The following is a 16,493-nucleotide window of genomic DNA, read 5'->3' as shown; positions in this document are numbered from 1 at the left end:
AAGGGAAGAAACGTGCCCCCATGGGAGCATTTAGGGACTCTTTGACCAGTTTTGCCCCCCAAGATTTTTCTCCAGCCTTGGAGACCTGGGGTGTAAAAGATCCTTGGACAGAGTGACAAAGTTTCTGTCATGTGAGAGATACTAAAATTATGTCACTCAAAGTCACGCTGTTACGCTCTAATGGCTAATGAAGAGAGTATCCCAGATTCAAAGTCACTCCTACTCTGGCTCATTAAAGACAGGGGGTGGGCCAATCCCCCTCACCTGCAAGTTTAATAAAGGGATACTCCTGTATCCCTGTCTCCCAATGGGCAGTCACAAACAGCTGTACACGTGGCCCAAAACAACAGCCCACACTGCTTAGTTTACATTTGCCCCAAGGACTGGTGACCTTCTGCAGTCATAAACAGAAATTACCAGACTGGGTTTCAGGCTGAGCCAGCTGAAGGCAGCAAGCCTAGAGAAGTAGCTATGATGATTATCTTGAAAGGAAGCAGAGAGCTTCCTGAGCACAGAGCTTCCTAACACTGTGCACTCTGAACAAGAAGCCTGCCTGCCTGCCTTTTTTCACTTCCTTCAGCATTTAGGAAAATTGGCTTTTGTTCAAGCATTTGGAAAACACCTGACCTGCCAACATTAGATGCAACACCTGACTCAACTTTTCTTTCATAGAACACTAGGGACATCCTACAAAAGACCTCAGATATTGGCTAAACTGCATAGATGGGGCAACAGTCATTAAACAGGCAAGAAGGCAGTTTTCCTGATCCCTATAATTCTGACAAATCCTGCTAAATTTGCATTTAAAACATGTTTTTGGCCATTACTGTGGCCTATTTTTTTTCTTAAGGATCTTTATTCATTCTGTTGTACTTCTCTCCCTTCCCCTCTTTATCACTCAGCAAGTGCAAAAAGTTAACAACAGGCAAAATCAGCTGAATCTTTCAGAATCCCAAAACTTTTTAAGGCAAGACACCACCAAGTACTGTAATACATTCAATCTTTTTGACAGGAGTTGGTGGGATCTTGGAGAACCCACCCTTAGGCTACTCCCTCTCACATGTGGCCTGCAGCACAAAGTACTGCCAGCACCCTCAACCTCTTTTACATCCCTGAGTGATAAGACCCCCTACGCAACCCCTTATATGGATGAGAGACACCTGCTTCCCCCATGGCCCTTGGCTTAACATCCCCAGAAATCCTGCCCCAGCATCTTGTGGTGCTGCTCAAGCAACACTGGTGGGAGGAAAGAGACACAGCAGGACCTGCAAAAAGAGTGCAGAGCAAGGCCAGGTGATTAATACCAGAAGCACTGATTACGTATCAGTGCCTATTACTTTGAGCATCACTCATGTTGAAAAACTACCACAGTAATGCCATGGTATCACCTATGACCTTTATAAATGGCAATTTATTTCTTTGCTTTGTCAACATTGCTCCAGCCCTGAAAGCAGCATTAACGATGCATTAGGGACTAGCATTAACACCTATCCTGTTCATACTGACAGTACAAAGGGCAATTTTCAACTAGGTTTGTGTTTTGCCTGGTTTGTTTATAAACATGCACTGAAGCACTTTCTGACACTGCTGCCTAATAAAACTATCAAACTGGAAACAAAACTGGGAAATGGAGGGACAAAAGGGAGGTGAAGAAAGAAACAGACATGGCACACAGTCTATGCAATAACCAAATGCAGCTATTTGGCCCTTGCTGCCCAAAGTACAACGACAAAGACTTATCCCAAGTCTGGCAAACTTTCCAGTTTCACAGCAGTACAGTACAGAAGCAGTACGGAAGATGTTTGTGCATAGGCCCCAGCTCTGGGAACTCTTTTAAGAAAACAGAAAGAAACAGATTGCCCTGCCTATGGTAAGCAAAAGGGAGCGGTGGGGAAGCCAGCTGGATAACGTTGATTGTCAGGGCATTTTATAACACTACACCTGCAAGCAGCTACTATCTCAACAACACACACTTTTTCCAATAGCCCTTTATCTGAAAGGTGCCTGCTGATTCCAACGGCACTTCTTCCAGATTGAAGATTTACCGGGCCCAAGCAAAGAAGACAGAATGTGACTTCCTGAAACTAAAATTCATCATTTGATCAAAACAGATCTTGTAAATTATAAACCAAGTCAAATTAAAAGTGACATGCTGAAAAGCGTCATTTTCAACCCAAGCTGCAGCAAGACATTTTGGTGCCTACAGCCAGGCTGTCAATTTGGTGCTTATTCTACCCTCCCCTTGCAATACTGCTAAGCAGATTTGGAGCTGGCAGTAGCCTCAGTCCAGAGCTGTTACTCTCACTGCTGCCTTCCTACTTTTCTCATTTGATGTTTACCCAACAGAGCTGTTTGAGGTGGGTGCAAATGATGAATGTGTATCTTGTTCTACTCTCTGCCTCATATTTTGTCAATGCCTTTCCAGCTGATCCTTGCCTGCCATTTTATTTTCATTGCACTTAAACTACTAGGCCATAAACAGTAGGTTGAGCAGATGTAACAGGTGTACTTCATTTGACATACCTAAACTTTTCTAAACGTTGTACTGAGCCAAGCATTTCTATCACATAGTTGAGTATAAACAGAACTGGCAGCCTCAGCTGTAAAACAGCTTACAAAGTGCATAACCATAACAGTAAGTATCAGCAGAGATCCTCAAAACATTAATATAAACCAAATGAGAGTATCTGTAATCTGTTATGATGAAATAATTAACCTCCCTGACTTCTAGTCAACGTGATTCATTCACGATCACAAAGCAGGCCACTGCAATTATTCTTTTTTGTTACTTATGCTGAGTTTTTAAAGCATATCCTAGGAAAGATCAGGGCCTTCTGATGCAATAGCAGACATGGAAGCGTAAGCAACATCGAGTAAATTGTTTTGCCCTTGGGCTTGTGAGCAGCAAAATATGATTGCTGCAGCAGAGGAAGTTTTGAGGAGACAGATTACAAAGAGGATGAGGAATTACTGCAGAGGGGAAAGGTAGCAAGGTGAAGCCAGCGGGAGCTGGAGTCAACAAGGCTGGGAGTAAACAGAGTGGTTTTGAGGAGGGCTCCAGGGATGAGGATGTTTCTTCTTGCCCTTCCGTCCTTCCGATAAGGGGCTATGGCATCCTCACGTTTGTTTTTGGGCCCTCCCCAGCACACCCACCCTTACCTTAGGAAGCCATTCCTTGTGCAGGAGCAGCTACTTTCATCTCATAACACCCTCCACCTGACCTCCTGAATCTGAAAATCTTACTGTATGACAGTACAGTCATACAGGAGGAGAAGGGAGAAGGGAGAAGGGATTTGCTCTGCCAAAGAGAAGCAGTAGTATGGGACTAGGCTGGAGAAAGCTGGAGAGGAAGGCTTGCTAATTCACCTTTGGAAGCTGAAATCTCTCAGACAAGTTTATCTGGCCTTGCAGCTCTCACTTTGGCGGCAGTAGTACAGCAGAGACAATGAGCAAAATAGCACCTTTCTCCTGCTGCTTGTTCAGCCCCTTCTCTTTCCAGACGTTGAGGTGCAGGTGGCAAGGGATGGCCCCTGTTTTCCTGCTGACCTAAGCAGTGCTCCCAGCTGGCTGGAGAAGGTCATCTATTACATATTCCAGGCCAGCAGCCACATATGGCAGGGTTCAGGCTCTTTGCTGCACATAATTGCTCCCCGATAGAGCAGCTACTACAACCAGCCCACTGGGAACTGCAGGAAGACCCTTCACCATGTGGTCCTGCTTTCTGTAGGCTGACATACTGCATCATGCTTAACAACGGGTACTACTGCACAAATCAGCGTGGCTCGTGTCCAACTATTGCTGGACTCAGAGAGGTGTCAGGGATGACATGCCAACTCCTCCCTTGCTGGCAACAGAGCAGATTGCAGCAGTGCTGGGTTGTGCAACTAGAAGGTGGAAAAAGGTTACAGGGGCCGTGTGTGGTTTTAGGGCAACTGGTCCTTTTCTCCTCCACTGGGGCAAAATAAGCAATCGCCTGTTCTGCCCATTCCTAAATCCTGCCGTAGAAATAGAAATGCTGAATACTGTTCCACTGGATGCAACCATCTTCCACCTTTTCTAATAGGGGTTATTTTTGTCTAGTTTGCTAACTAACCTCTCAGCTCTGTCCTCTAGTTGACACCACAGCAGCACAATCCATTTGAGTAAAAATGAAGAGATTTGTGTCCTAGCTGTGACTGTGGGCCAACTGTTTCTCTGTGCTCTTGTATCTTTTCCCAGCCTCACTTTCTTCGGAATAGATTGCAAGAGGCCATCTCTTTCTGTATAGGACTAAGCCCAAAATGGCTATGATGACAATAATGTCTACAGTAGAAACAGTAAGAACAATAAGAATTGTATCAACTCAAAACAGAATTATGGGAAGCAATGAGACAAATTCTTGTAAATTTATTACTAGCTTGTATGTAGAAAAAGTGATGTTAATTTAAGCTATCCTATAATCCCTTTACAGTCATCGCTATTTTAAATTTATAGCGCAGCCTGAGGCTTGAGAATGGAAAGTATGCCAAGATATAATAAGATCTGAGCAGGAAGAAAACTCTAATCTTCCTACCATAAAAAACGAGAAACAAAATATAACAAAACATCTTCTGCTACCCAAGGGAGAACAGCCAGAAGTTTTTCAACATAAAGCTTCCCCAGGAGTTCATCTGGTAATATTTGTTAGCACACATATCTAGAGCGATGCCTGGAAACTGCATCAGGTTGACTGCATGGTGGTAATAAAACACAGAACAGAAGACAAAGCAAAAGGAGTCAGGACTCTGGATCAGTTGTGAATCAGCCATGGAAGCACAGAAGACAGGTCTGGAAGTACTTTGTCTAGCCCATCCTCTGCAATGTATTCACCTAAACCATTCATAACAGATATTTATCGAACATATCAAACAAATATTGGTCAAATCAAAGAATGAACTTCTACCACACCCCCTAGGCAATGGGAAGAAAAGGAGGAGAGAACAACACTTCTCTGGCCTCTTTAACCTTTCCCCTGACTGATGGATGCTCCACTCTGACAGGGTAGAGGCTGAACAGGGTGCCTAGAGCAGCAGCACAGCTCAAAATGCAACCTGAAGCTGTCAAAACGCACCAGAAGGGAAAACCAAGAGGTTAGAAAGCTACAGTCTCGCCAGCCAGTAGAGCAAACATTGAAGAAACCGGTCTTACCATAGAAAACACTCAAGCACATGGATAATGCATAATGTCATTGATTTCAATGGCACTAACTGAATTTTTAAAGTTCAGCGTGTACTCAAACGCTGCCCTGCACCAACTCACATTGATTCAACCCAAAGCTTACTTTAGTGGAGACCCCCTCCTCTACCTGTGAGGGAATTCGGACTATAAAGGAGGCAAAACTACCAGAATCTTTATAGCTTCACCCATTTTTACTGCTGCAGGAAACTTAAATGAACTAATAATCCCTTTGGCTTGTCCCTTTATCATTATTCTCTTTCTCCACTGACAAAAGCTTCAAAGGATTTTTTTTTTTAAGTTAAGAAAGATGAGGGAATAGGATTCCTATAGAACTTTAGGAAAGCCTCTCTACCTGATATTCAGGAAATCTTAAGGAAAGCATCTATTTGATTTTTACAGAGCTAGTCTCCTCTGCTCCAGCCAATAGGATTTTCAGATCTACTACAAATACAGTAATCTCGTATCTTATTTATCAAAGAATTACATAAACCATTTCAAGTATGGCTAGTTCCTTAAAGTATAAACCACCCAGATGTTGATAAAACAACTAAACATAGTGCCAGAAACTGCACAGTCATACGCATTATTACATTTTCATCATATTAACTAATTCTGTTTGCTAACAGCTACGTCACTTAATTGAACAGGTCAATAGCGGTCTCTATCACAATCACAATCAGAAAGCGTGAATGGAGAACAAATATGAGCAAGCTGTAATGCAGTTATTGCACCGCTTTGAAATTCATGTTGCTGAAGCTCACTGTTGCTGCTGGTCAAGTCAGCTATATAAAAATCTGCTTTGGCCATGCAATTGTACTTCCTAACTGCGACTTAGATATATCTGGCTTTTGATTAGAAGAAGCAATTCCATATAGAATAACAAGAGAAATCACAAACTGCAATTGTGAAATAGCCCAGTTCCTCATACAGAAAATCTTCTCATAGACTTATATTCAAATATTTCCATAAATACAAGACTATGGCCCCTCTTCATTAATGGGACACATGAATTAATTACACTACTCATATTATTCATTATTAATATCTGCTGTTTCTTCTCAAAAGGTCTGACAACTTGGTTAACACAATTTCTAATGCTGTGCTGTTCTTTGCCTCACAACCACTGTATTTCCGCACTGCAGCACAAATAAAACAGTCCATTTTTAGAAAGAGTTTGCCTAGAAGAAGGTTTGAGTCTAACACAAGCTGAGGGCTCACATTGGCCTGTGACACAAAACTGGAATAGAAAGACCAATGACATCTCACTGATACTACATTTTTGTACAGAGGCACAGTATTTTAGATCTTCAAATAATGCTTTATAAACACAAAACTTTAAAAATCTGTCACAAAGATTTAATACTACTGTCTTAGGGTTCAGGAAACACTAGCATTTTTATTTCACATAAAGAAACTGCAACATGAAAAACTGATACTTGCATCTACACTTTTTAGAAAAATAGCCATATTGATGGAAGAAATGAACTGAAAACCTAAATTTCAGACAAACCAGTAGGAAATATTTGGCCTAAGTAGCCTGTCCAGTAACAAACACATAATGTGGAATAGCCAAGAATAGAATCATAATCTCACGTGTCCGAGTCTTACGCAGTTACAATTAAATCTTCTTACCCTGATTTTAATAAGCTTGCAGACATGCGGAGAAGTGGATTTACGGAATGATGGCACCCTGAATTTATTATTTCCTACGGAATGTCAACAAAGTATTTGGGGAATATAAAATGCTAAAACTTTCACGATACAGCCTCCTACACATATATTTAAGGAATAATTGCAAACATTCGGTTGACCACACCTGCCTTTTCCCTTCTTCCATCCCTCTCTCTCACACTGGTAGACAAAAGTTAAGCTTTACAAGTTGCTAATGAATTTTACCGCTTGATTTGCCATATTTTGTCGACTGAGCATACTCAATATTTTCCTGGAAACAGGTAATAAGTGTGCGATTAAGATAAAACTTTTCGAGCTCCCTAGGCTATTAGTTCCTATGGATATATGGATAATTTCAGAAGCAGGCAGAAAGTCCAATAGAATCTTATGGAAAAAAAACTAAATTCTCTGCCTCAATTGTAGTTCTTATTTCTATACGTTGATCAAAGAATCAATTTCATATCAAATCTAAGGACTCAATATCACAGTGCCATTTGGGAAAAACTAAGAATTGTTGAAAATAGGCATGGACAACATGGATTTTATAAGTTTGAGGGGTCAGACCCTTTGTGGATCACACGCTGGTGGTAAAGACTTACATTTTTAAAGCAACTCTTCACTTTCAGAAAAAATAAAACCAGAAAAAGATACGAACCAAATGTAATTTCCAAAACTGTAGTACTACCTCTGTGCTTTTACAGATACCTTATATTAAGCTCCCAATTAAAAAGAAGATAAAGCATCACTTTCCTTGTGCTATAAATTAACTCAACAAAACTGTTCCCTGGCTGCTCTTCCAGCATCTTGCTTTTATCTTGGCTAAGAGCTCCTGTTGCTTGTTGAAGACAATTAGTTTTATTTGCAAAACCAACAACTTCAGATAATGGGACAATCAGTTTCTCTACTACAGCTAAAACCTTGCAATTATTTGAGGGACATTACTTTTCTGAAAAGAAACACAGCTAGAACTACTTCTTGCCATGGGGTTTACACTGAACAGAATCACCCCAGATCTCAAATGCCACAAGATAGTTGGGTTCCCAAGGGCATGAGAAACCGCTTGTAGTCTATCGGGAAATAATCCCTTAGCCAAGCATGGAAGAATCATGGTGAATTATTTTCACAGCTCCAAGAACATGTCCTTGCTCAGGAGCATTTCTGGGCTACTACAGTCCTGAAGGAAGAAGCAATGATGCTACTTCACTACCACTACTCTGTAGTAATAGACTAGATTCAGAAGCACCATCTGCCAGAGGGAGTCATACTCAGCAATACTGAGCTGCATTAGTGCTCTACCTGTGCATGCAATTTGCATGGTCTCTTTCAGGAAAGCCACTTTCTCCTAACAGCCAACAACCGCTGAAACATTCATTATCACACCTTGGGCTTTGTTTCCTTCTCCCTCTTGTCAAAATAGGGATCTCTACTGCAAGCATACTGGGTGTTGATCATTACTCTAACCTAGACCCGCACTTTTCTGATAGCTGGAAGGAAAGCAGCAGGTGCATAAGTCAATCTTGCCCAGCTTGTATTAGCGTTCTTTAATAAGTTTCTGGATTTATACCTTTATAACATAGGATTCCTGTAATATGCTGGAAACACAGCTTGTAGAAGAGTGCAATTAATAGAGCTGCAACCACAGGATGAATTCCTGCCATTACTAGTAGCATTCAAATGACTGTGTGCAATGCTGGTACGGATGCAGAATACCACAGAAACCACTTGACACTCAATCTTGTTTGTTGTAGCTGGTTTCCTTCCTGGAAAATGAAGCTGAGGGAATATATTCGATTGTAAATCACCTGAAGTAATTCTGCAGCATATACGTAGCCTAGTAGGAGGCATATCAAGTGATACGAAGGCATTGTGATCTAATAATACAATTACTTCCAATCTCTTTTCGATTGGATGCATAACAGTAGGCAAATCATTTAATTGCCATTAACAAAAAGCTAAATTAGTAGCTTCAGGTGAAATTAAGATAAAACCAGAATGACCACTTTGAAAGCAATGGCTGATCCTCAAATGGAGTAAGATAGACAAATGCTAAATACTGTTGTAATAACAACAGAACTGGCCTCTAGCTTGGCATCCTGATCTAACAGTAGCTAAAGCTATGCACTTCCATGGAAATGATATCCAGATGACCTGAGATGTGGCAAGCGCCACAGTTTTTGCTCGGAAAGTTCAAATTGGGCTTTGGAAAAAATATTTTCATTAGGAGAGCAGCGCAGCACTGCACATAGTAGTCAAAGCCACAGCTAACCTGATCTAGTGCTGGTAACAGTCCCACATTCAATGGGAGCCTAGACTACATGAGCTGTGATTCCAGGACACACAATTTCTCGAAATGCCTTATTGGGTTACATAATATATAGCTCTAATTGGAGTGCCTCCTACTGCTTCAAGACAGTTTATAAAAGCAGCTTTCCTATATACACATTTTTGGGAGCTATTGCTCATTTCACAACGTCAAGAGACTGAGAAATCATTATAAAGCATTTTGCTAATTTTTTTCTCATACAACTTTTCTGATAAAGGAAATGTTCTTTCTGATTAATCAAAATTTAAAATGTGGTCTAATATAGAATGATAAAATGGAAATAAGAAATTAACATAAAACCAGGGCATTCTCCTCAGAAGTTGCAGCAGAATCAACAGCTACAAACTCCCTTACTGAGTGCCTGCACGCTTTGCAAGGTAAATAAATTATTTATGTCAGTACAAAATAACAAATTGAGAAAGAGGTAGAGGGGAAGAGATATGAAAATATCTAAACCCATTATGTAAACTCATTTCATTAATGTAAACATGGAAAATGCAATAATTCATTGGATTTTCCACTGAAAGACTGTTTTGAAAATAGGGATACTTTTCTCTATAGAAAATCAGAATCATTCACCTGTTTCTAATGTGTACAAACAATAACAAAAAAATCTGAATAATGCAGTGAGAGCTAACCTACCTCTTAACTGCATAGATTACTCCTGTACAAAATCTTAACAAAAACCACTGTGCACCTTACTTATAAATTTTAACATGTTTCCAGGCAAGATACAGACCTATTCTGTACCTTTAATGCTATTATATTATTTGCAAGGAAAGTGAAATAAGGCAGAGAAACAGAACCAGTACACTGTGTTTTGCGCAAAGCCAACAAGTTCACAGTCACTTGATGCCAAGGCTGTATGTTTTAAAACACGCAGCGAAAGGTCCTATTGTAGGGAAGAGCAACATCTGTATGATAGGACCTGTAAGAACAAAATCAACATCCTTAAAATTTTTATTGCCAATCTCTCAGTTTGAACCACAAACACCTGCCTTGGAAATACATTTTTTGTTTCTTCATACTTCCCCAAAGGAGAAAAATATTACAGCTATAGATCTCTGTGAATAGATTTTGGCTGTTTATTTGTAGGTTGTACCTGCAGTGCAGAAACAATCTTTTTGTTCTAGTATGTGCAGTCCCTAGCAGAATGGCAGATAGTTCACAGCTTAGTTCACATAATGCTCTAAAACATTATGGCAATGCACGAAACAAATACCGAGGCATACAGCATCATAGAAATCTCACTCTACCCACTGCCTCACACAACTAGACATGAGCCAGTTTCAAACTGGAAGCCATGCAAACATATTAGCATAGTTTATATTCAGTCTAGCAAGTCCAAGATCTCAACAGGGATTATTAGTTCGAGCACAGCACTGCACTAACCTGCCTATGTAGCTTCCAGTCTGCCATGGGCTCACATCCCACTGGCTTGGAGCCCAGGAAGGTTGGGTCTGTCTGCAGAAGACTGTTCAGAAATAATCACAGTTATTTAGTGTAACATGAGGAGCCATTCAGGTGTAGGAACTCCGCTTACATGTTTTTCATTCCACTATGACAACTCTTCATATTAGCAAGTCAATCCAGTTAACTTGTAAACTATAGCTATTTTATTCCGTTTTGGCATAGCAAACTAGCCAGTATTCCCTAGAAGGTCTGCACAATTTTGGCACTTGTAGAGGTAAATATGCCCTTAAAAATTAAAACAAAATAACTGCACTTTGCACGATTAAGATGACTAACTAATTCTATAAAGCTTCAAATCATCAAAACATAGGGAAACAGAATAGACATAGATAGTACCTTCTTTAAGCATCTTCATGTATTAGTCTCTCATTGAAGATAAAATGCATTCCATGACAAAAAGTGACACAGAAACTAAAATCATGTTTCTGCATATAGATTGATAACATGAGGATGAAAGGGCACTCATAGATGCCTTTAATTTCTTAAGGCCAAGCATTACGAACTCAAAGTCAGAGCTAATGCACATATTAAAAGAAATCAAATTATGATAAAATACAGAAATACATCATAAAGTATGGTATTCAAATATTGGCATCCTCCACTTTAAAAATTATGTTTTATATAAGCATAGAAATAAACCATACTCCATTTTCTGTATTTCCATTCCCACAGTCTTGGACTACTTAGGTTACCTGCACATAAAGAACAACTTTCTTTAGCACAGTCAGCCAAATGGTTCAACTTGATTCCTTTGAAATATCATTACCGATCGCTTCTGTAGTTGCAGCCATAACTTATTTCCATAGAGGTGGTTGTGAAGTGCCCTTGAATGAATCCAGCTTTATTTTATTTGTCATTGCCTGGTGTCATTTTTCCTTCATTTATACAGTTTATTTTTTTTAATTTGGAAATGAAGGTACAGAAACTGCAATTAATTATTATATTGCATGATGTGGCAAACAATACACATCTCCCCATCATAACTTTCACACGCACACACCACAGTACAATATTTTCTAGAAACTGTACCCCTTTCTGGTGACTGCACTTAATCTCCAGAAATAGACCCATACTGCAGGAATGTACTTAGAAATTAGTCAGTTTGACACAGCTGTTTTTTTCTAACATTATTCCCTTGATGACCAGCTGTCCCACCTGCTAATATATTTTCCCCTCACACAGACTCTCCACTCATGGTTTGCCGTTCTGGCTGACTTACAAGAATAGAAGGAAAGGAAACTGGCTCAAAGCCACCCAATATTTGGAATTTTGGTAAGGGTCCTGCTTGACAGCCAGTATAATTTAAAGCTGCCTTAAGGTTGCTCTGATTTATGGCCAGTTCACCTATGACCCAAACACTATCAGAGTACATTGCCAATCTGTCTATCCTCCCTCTGAACTGTGCCAACAAGCAGGAGGAAACAGTACAGGGCAGTTACACAAGTGAGAGAGCCTCCTTCCTCAGAAGAAATTGTTTTTGCTTTCAAATACTCACCCTAGCAAACTCTACTGAAATAATTTATTGAGATCTATCTTGTCTATTTATTAAAGGCAGATTTACAAAACAATTCTGCACTCCATACGTGTCAGATCCTGGAGTTTCATAACTGGCTACATGTTTATGTCAACATTTTCCAAAGCAGACCTTCCGGCTGAAAAGTCATCCTAAATCATCTTTCTCGGACAGAATTGCCAGAGATGCTCAATGCAACGAAACAAAGAAGAGCAGGATCGGGAAGGGCTGAGAATAGTGAAAAAGAAATTAAATGGCATGTTGCTACATGACCAAATCCTGCAGTTATGGACTCTCACAAGAATTCTTTGCTGTTTTCAGTGAGACCAGCATTTCAGTGAGACCAGCATAAATCTTATCAAGGAGACCAACACATTTTCTGCAGCGTTTACTTTATATATCTGGTTAAAGCCTGAGCAGCTAAAAGGGAAATAACTACTTAAGCATAATTCAGAAGACTGCACTGGACTGGACACTGCCCAAAGAATCAGGAAGAACATGACGATTACAAAGGGTATCACTACAATTTCATCTCACGTACTGCTGACAATAGTCAGCAATAACAGGAAAGGAACTGCTGAAAAAGCACAAGTGAGGTCAACTTTTCTGGGTAATATTTTTAAACGTCTGCAAAAGATAGATGAGGCATTTTAAAGATTATATGTAAAGCAGGGAAAGAGGGGGAGAAAGAGAATTACAGATGCATAACAAAGACAAGAGAAATAAAAAAGAGAGGCAAAGAATCAACAGCAATGAAGACAGACAGTAGAAGTTAAAAGCAGCACATGTTAATGGGCTCTGAGTTTCCAACAGAAAATTAAAAGTTAACATCTGTGTCCACACACTGTTAAAAATATCATCTCTTAGTTACTAGCACTACATTTGTGGTGGAAGGAAGAGCGAGATCTTAACTGAACTCAATTCTAAGCATACCATTAAAGAAAAAAAGAGGGACTCAATTTAATGTTGGCTCCTGGCCGCTCCTCAACGCTTGTTATTATCATGGCCCTGTTGGCCCCTATTGGTTGAGTGCTGAGAACGTGCCAGAGTTGTGGTGTGCTTTGGAGTCCTTCTGAGATCCTTAACTCTGCAACTCTGAAACCAGATGGAAAACCTATTTTTGAACGATGCCTAATGCCAACGTTTAACAAATAAAAAAGTGTAAATATGGAATGTTACATAGTGTTTGTCTGGAGAACTTATTGGGTAATCAATCTAGAGTTATATTGTTTTTAAATCAGGTAAGAGTTAAGAAACATTCAGGTATACCATGTTAATTTTTGCTTAATGACTACTAAGCTTTTAGCTAGTACCGGAAACAATAATAAATTAAAAGTTCTTCTTGAAACATTTTTAATTTCTACAAGGGTTAATACATATTGAAAATATTTTCAGAAAATGCAACTCCTGCTTACAGAATTGTGATGTTCAAGCGCATCAGCAGCTATGAACTCTTGCACAACAATCACTACCACACTACGGATGATGTCTGGCACTGTCCAATGAAATGCTCCAGACACTCACTTTTTAGCAAACAACTTACCTTGAAAGATTCAGTCACATGCTTTGTGGCTTCCCCTGCACATCCTCCAGCCACACACTCATTCTGACAACCCTAGATGGAATAAAAACCAAGAAAGTCAAATTCAATGTATGTTGTAGAAAGATTGATATATGTTCAGTTAATTCTTTTAGGGACAGATTATGGTTAACAATCATTCAGACTTCATCATCAGCACGTATATCAGCAAGATTTTTTTTGTAGTTTCTTAGCGTACTTTTCATCCTTCTAGATTGTTTTACTTCAGTTGCATTATTTTGTGCAAAAGTATTTTGAGGCTTTACTAGGAGTGATAACATCTCATATTAGCCTTATACATTTCACAAGAATCCATGGACAACATCACAAGTCTTTCATTTAAAGCTAAATAACAGTATATTATTTATAAGATAACTCCATCGGATCATGGAATCTCTACTAAAAGCATCTACACCACTAGATTTGCTTTTTTTCCCCCTTTTCTCAGAGAAGTCAGACTAGGCAGAGCGGAAGAGAGGGAAAGAATCATTTTGTCCAAGCACTCATCCTTGATTAAAGGAAGGTACTGATAAGGAATGCCCACCTACATAAATATATAATCACAGCATTTTGAATTACCTGCTGTGTCAGTCTTAAGGGTTCTGCCACTGATTACACTCTAAAGGGACTGAAGGAAAAGGAGTGATAGTTCTAGATATTCTTCTATTTAGTGATAGTGAGATAACACAGACAGGTGCAAGCCACCTACCTGAAAGCAAGATTTCCAGTTCCTGCAGCATCTAGCTAGCCCCTATGCAGACCCTCCTGCACTAGCTAGACCTTCTCCACCAGTAGCCAAAAAATCTGCATGGCATGCAGCAATCTTTAAGACAGGACTGGAAAGGTGAAGCGGAGGCAGAGGTTTGGGAGAGGGACGGGGAGATCAGGAGCAAGACTGGCTAGGGGATGGGCCATGGAGGGGACGGCTGAAAGGATGGCTAGCTCATGAGATGAAGGAGGTGACTAGGGGATGAAGGTCTGATGGCTATAGGGCCAGCTAGGAGCATGGAGTGGATGGCTGAAAGGATGGCTATAGGTGAGATGTGGCAGGTGATGGGTGGGCAAGGGCAAGCAGTTGGGCTGGTCACGTGCTCTCTAAAGGATCAAGGGGAGGACAGAGGTGCTAAGGGGTGTCATGGCCAGGGCTGACAGGAGAGAGGCTTTTAACCCTACAGGGGAAAAGCCCCGTCAGGATCTGGTGCTGGCTGCTCACTGCTCAGCCGCCACTCCTCACCCCACTGCCCCTCAGCTGTACCACACCGCAGGCAGCAAGTCCTGTCAGGCAAGAAAGCACAAGGTCAAATGTTCCCTGGAGGAAAGAGGTGCACAGGAAATCCTTCATGGTCAGTCTGTGAGATCTGTGCCCCAAGGCCTTAATGGGGGAGGAGGCTCCTTGCCCTGTCTGGGGTCCCATGCGCAGGGCAAGTGCTGGCATGGTGGGACAGTTGGCCACCTACAGTGGCCAGCATGTCCTGCTGGGGCTGGGACTGAGGTTGCATAGGCCACAGGCTGTGAAACACGAAACACACAAGGCCAATAACATATTTTTTTCCCTTTGCAGCTCTTGGAGATATGGCAGAGAGAGGGAAAAAGAGTGGTATCTTCACTGAACCCTTAATGGATAGCAGTCTTGTAAAGAACAACACAAAAGGCATGCTCCCAACCACAGAAGATCTCACTTCCTCTCCCCTCCCCCACCAGTGCCTGAAGGGGGCCAAAATATCCCTTCTGCCTTTTCTCACCATTAGTTTTAACCCTTCTGTTCCTCTTTTTCCAATCCTCTACAGTGCGACATACAATTCTGGCTATATACTCCTTACTATCAACTAAAGGATCTGCTAAGAGAGACCACAAACTCCTTTACAATTTACCAATGCAAATTATCTTAAAAACTTATTAAAAAGATGTTTCATCTGCCTTTAAGCTTGGGGTTTTGTTTTGTTTTGTTTTGTTTCCCCCAGAAAGATAAGTCTTTTTGCTAGAGTCTGTTGAATGGCATTTAGTGTCTGAGACCCTAGCAGGACTTAAGTGTTACCCAAACTGAAGGACAGCCTGAACTAAGCACTGTATAGATCCTTGCTTTTCCTGTAATTCTTCAAATACTTCCAAATTCAGTGGTAAAACACCAGGAGGCCTTCATGAGACCATCAGGTTATAACAGCTAAGTATGTTGTCCATGAATTCAGCCAACTGATTCTACTTTGCTCAGCAGTGAATTAGGATGGAGAACATATGGGTTACCAGCTGAAGGGATGATAACTGCCAGCTGTGAAAGCAAGAATTTCTCAAACAGCTCCAGCTCCATTGCTGGCTTTTGTCTAGTATCTAATATGCAAAACTGGATTTTGTAATTACAGCTACTGGTGATAGCAAACAGATAAGTGCTCAGACATTATTCTTCAGTCTCTTCCCATCTCTGTTTTATGAAGTTACTCTAAAGCCAGGTGTTGCTATTACACAGAAAGAACAGAAGTTGGATGCAGTTTAACCTTCTCTCTCATGATCTTTAAAGAGATACAAAACTTGCAAGTGAATTTCAAATGTGAACCACTTACAGAAACAACCATTAGGGGCTTGATCATGTCTTCATTCAGTTCAAGTCTCCACTGAATTCAATGAAGTCAATAGTCTGTTTTTTGAGCATGTGCCATTGGGCCAGTCCTCCTCTCAATGAAGTCATTATGTTTTATAGATTTAATTCATATTTAAAGCAGGTAGCTAACTGCCTTTTTTAACCA

At 40.5% G+C, this 16,493-nt stretch overlaps 1 protein-coding gene across 3 annotated transcripts in view; it reads right to left on the bottom strand.

The window, feature by feature from the left end:
- Nucleotides 1-16,493, bottom strand: part of BCAT1 (branched chain amino acid transaminase 1) — a 58,009-nt gene that overhangs the window by 25,585 nt on the left and 15,931 nt on the right. For 2 of the 3 annotated variants that reach the window (XM_068948987.1, XM_068948995.1), the window contains exon 2: nucleotides 13,720-13,791. In XM_068948987.1, the coding sequence (XP_068805088.1) occupies nucleotides 13,720-13,791 (72 nt within the window). Of the gene's footprint in view, nucleotides 1-10,582; nucleotides 10,665-13,719; nucleotides 13,792-16,493 lie in introns of all 3 variants that reach the window. The other variant, XM_068949004.1, reaches the window with a different exon arrangement.

The sequence above is a fragment of the Struthio camelus genome, chromosome 1, assembly GCF_040807025.1.
Source record: "Struthio camelus isolate bStrCam1 chromosome 1, bStrCam1.hap1, whole genome shotgun sequence".
Lineage (NCBI taxonomy): Eukaryota > Metazoa > Chordata > Aves > Struthioniformes > Struthionidae > Struthio > Struthio camelus.
The sequence above is the reverse complement of the archived record's forward strand: the minus strand, read 5'-3'. Positions and strand labels throughout refer to the sequence as shown.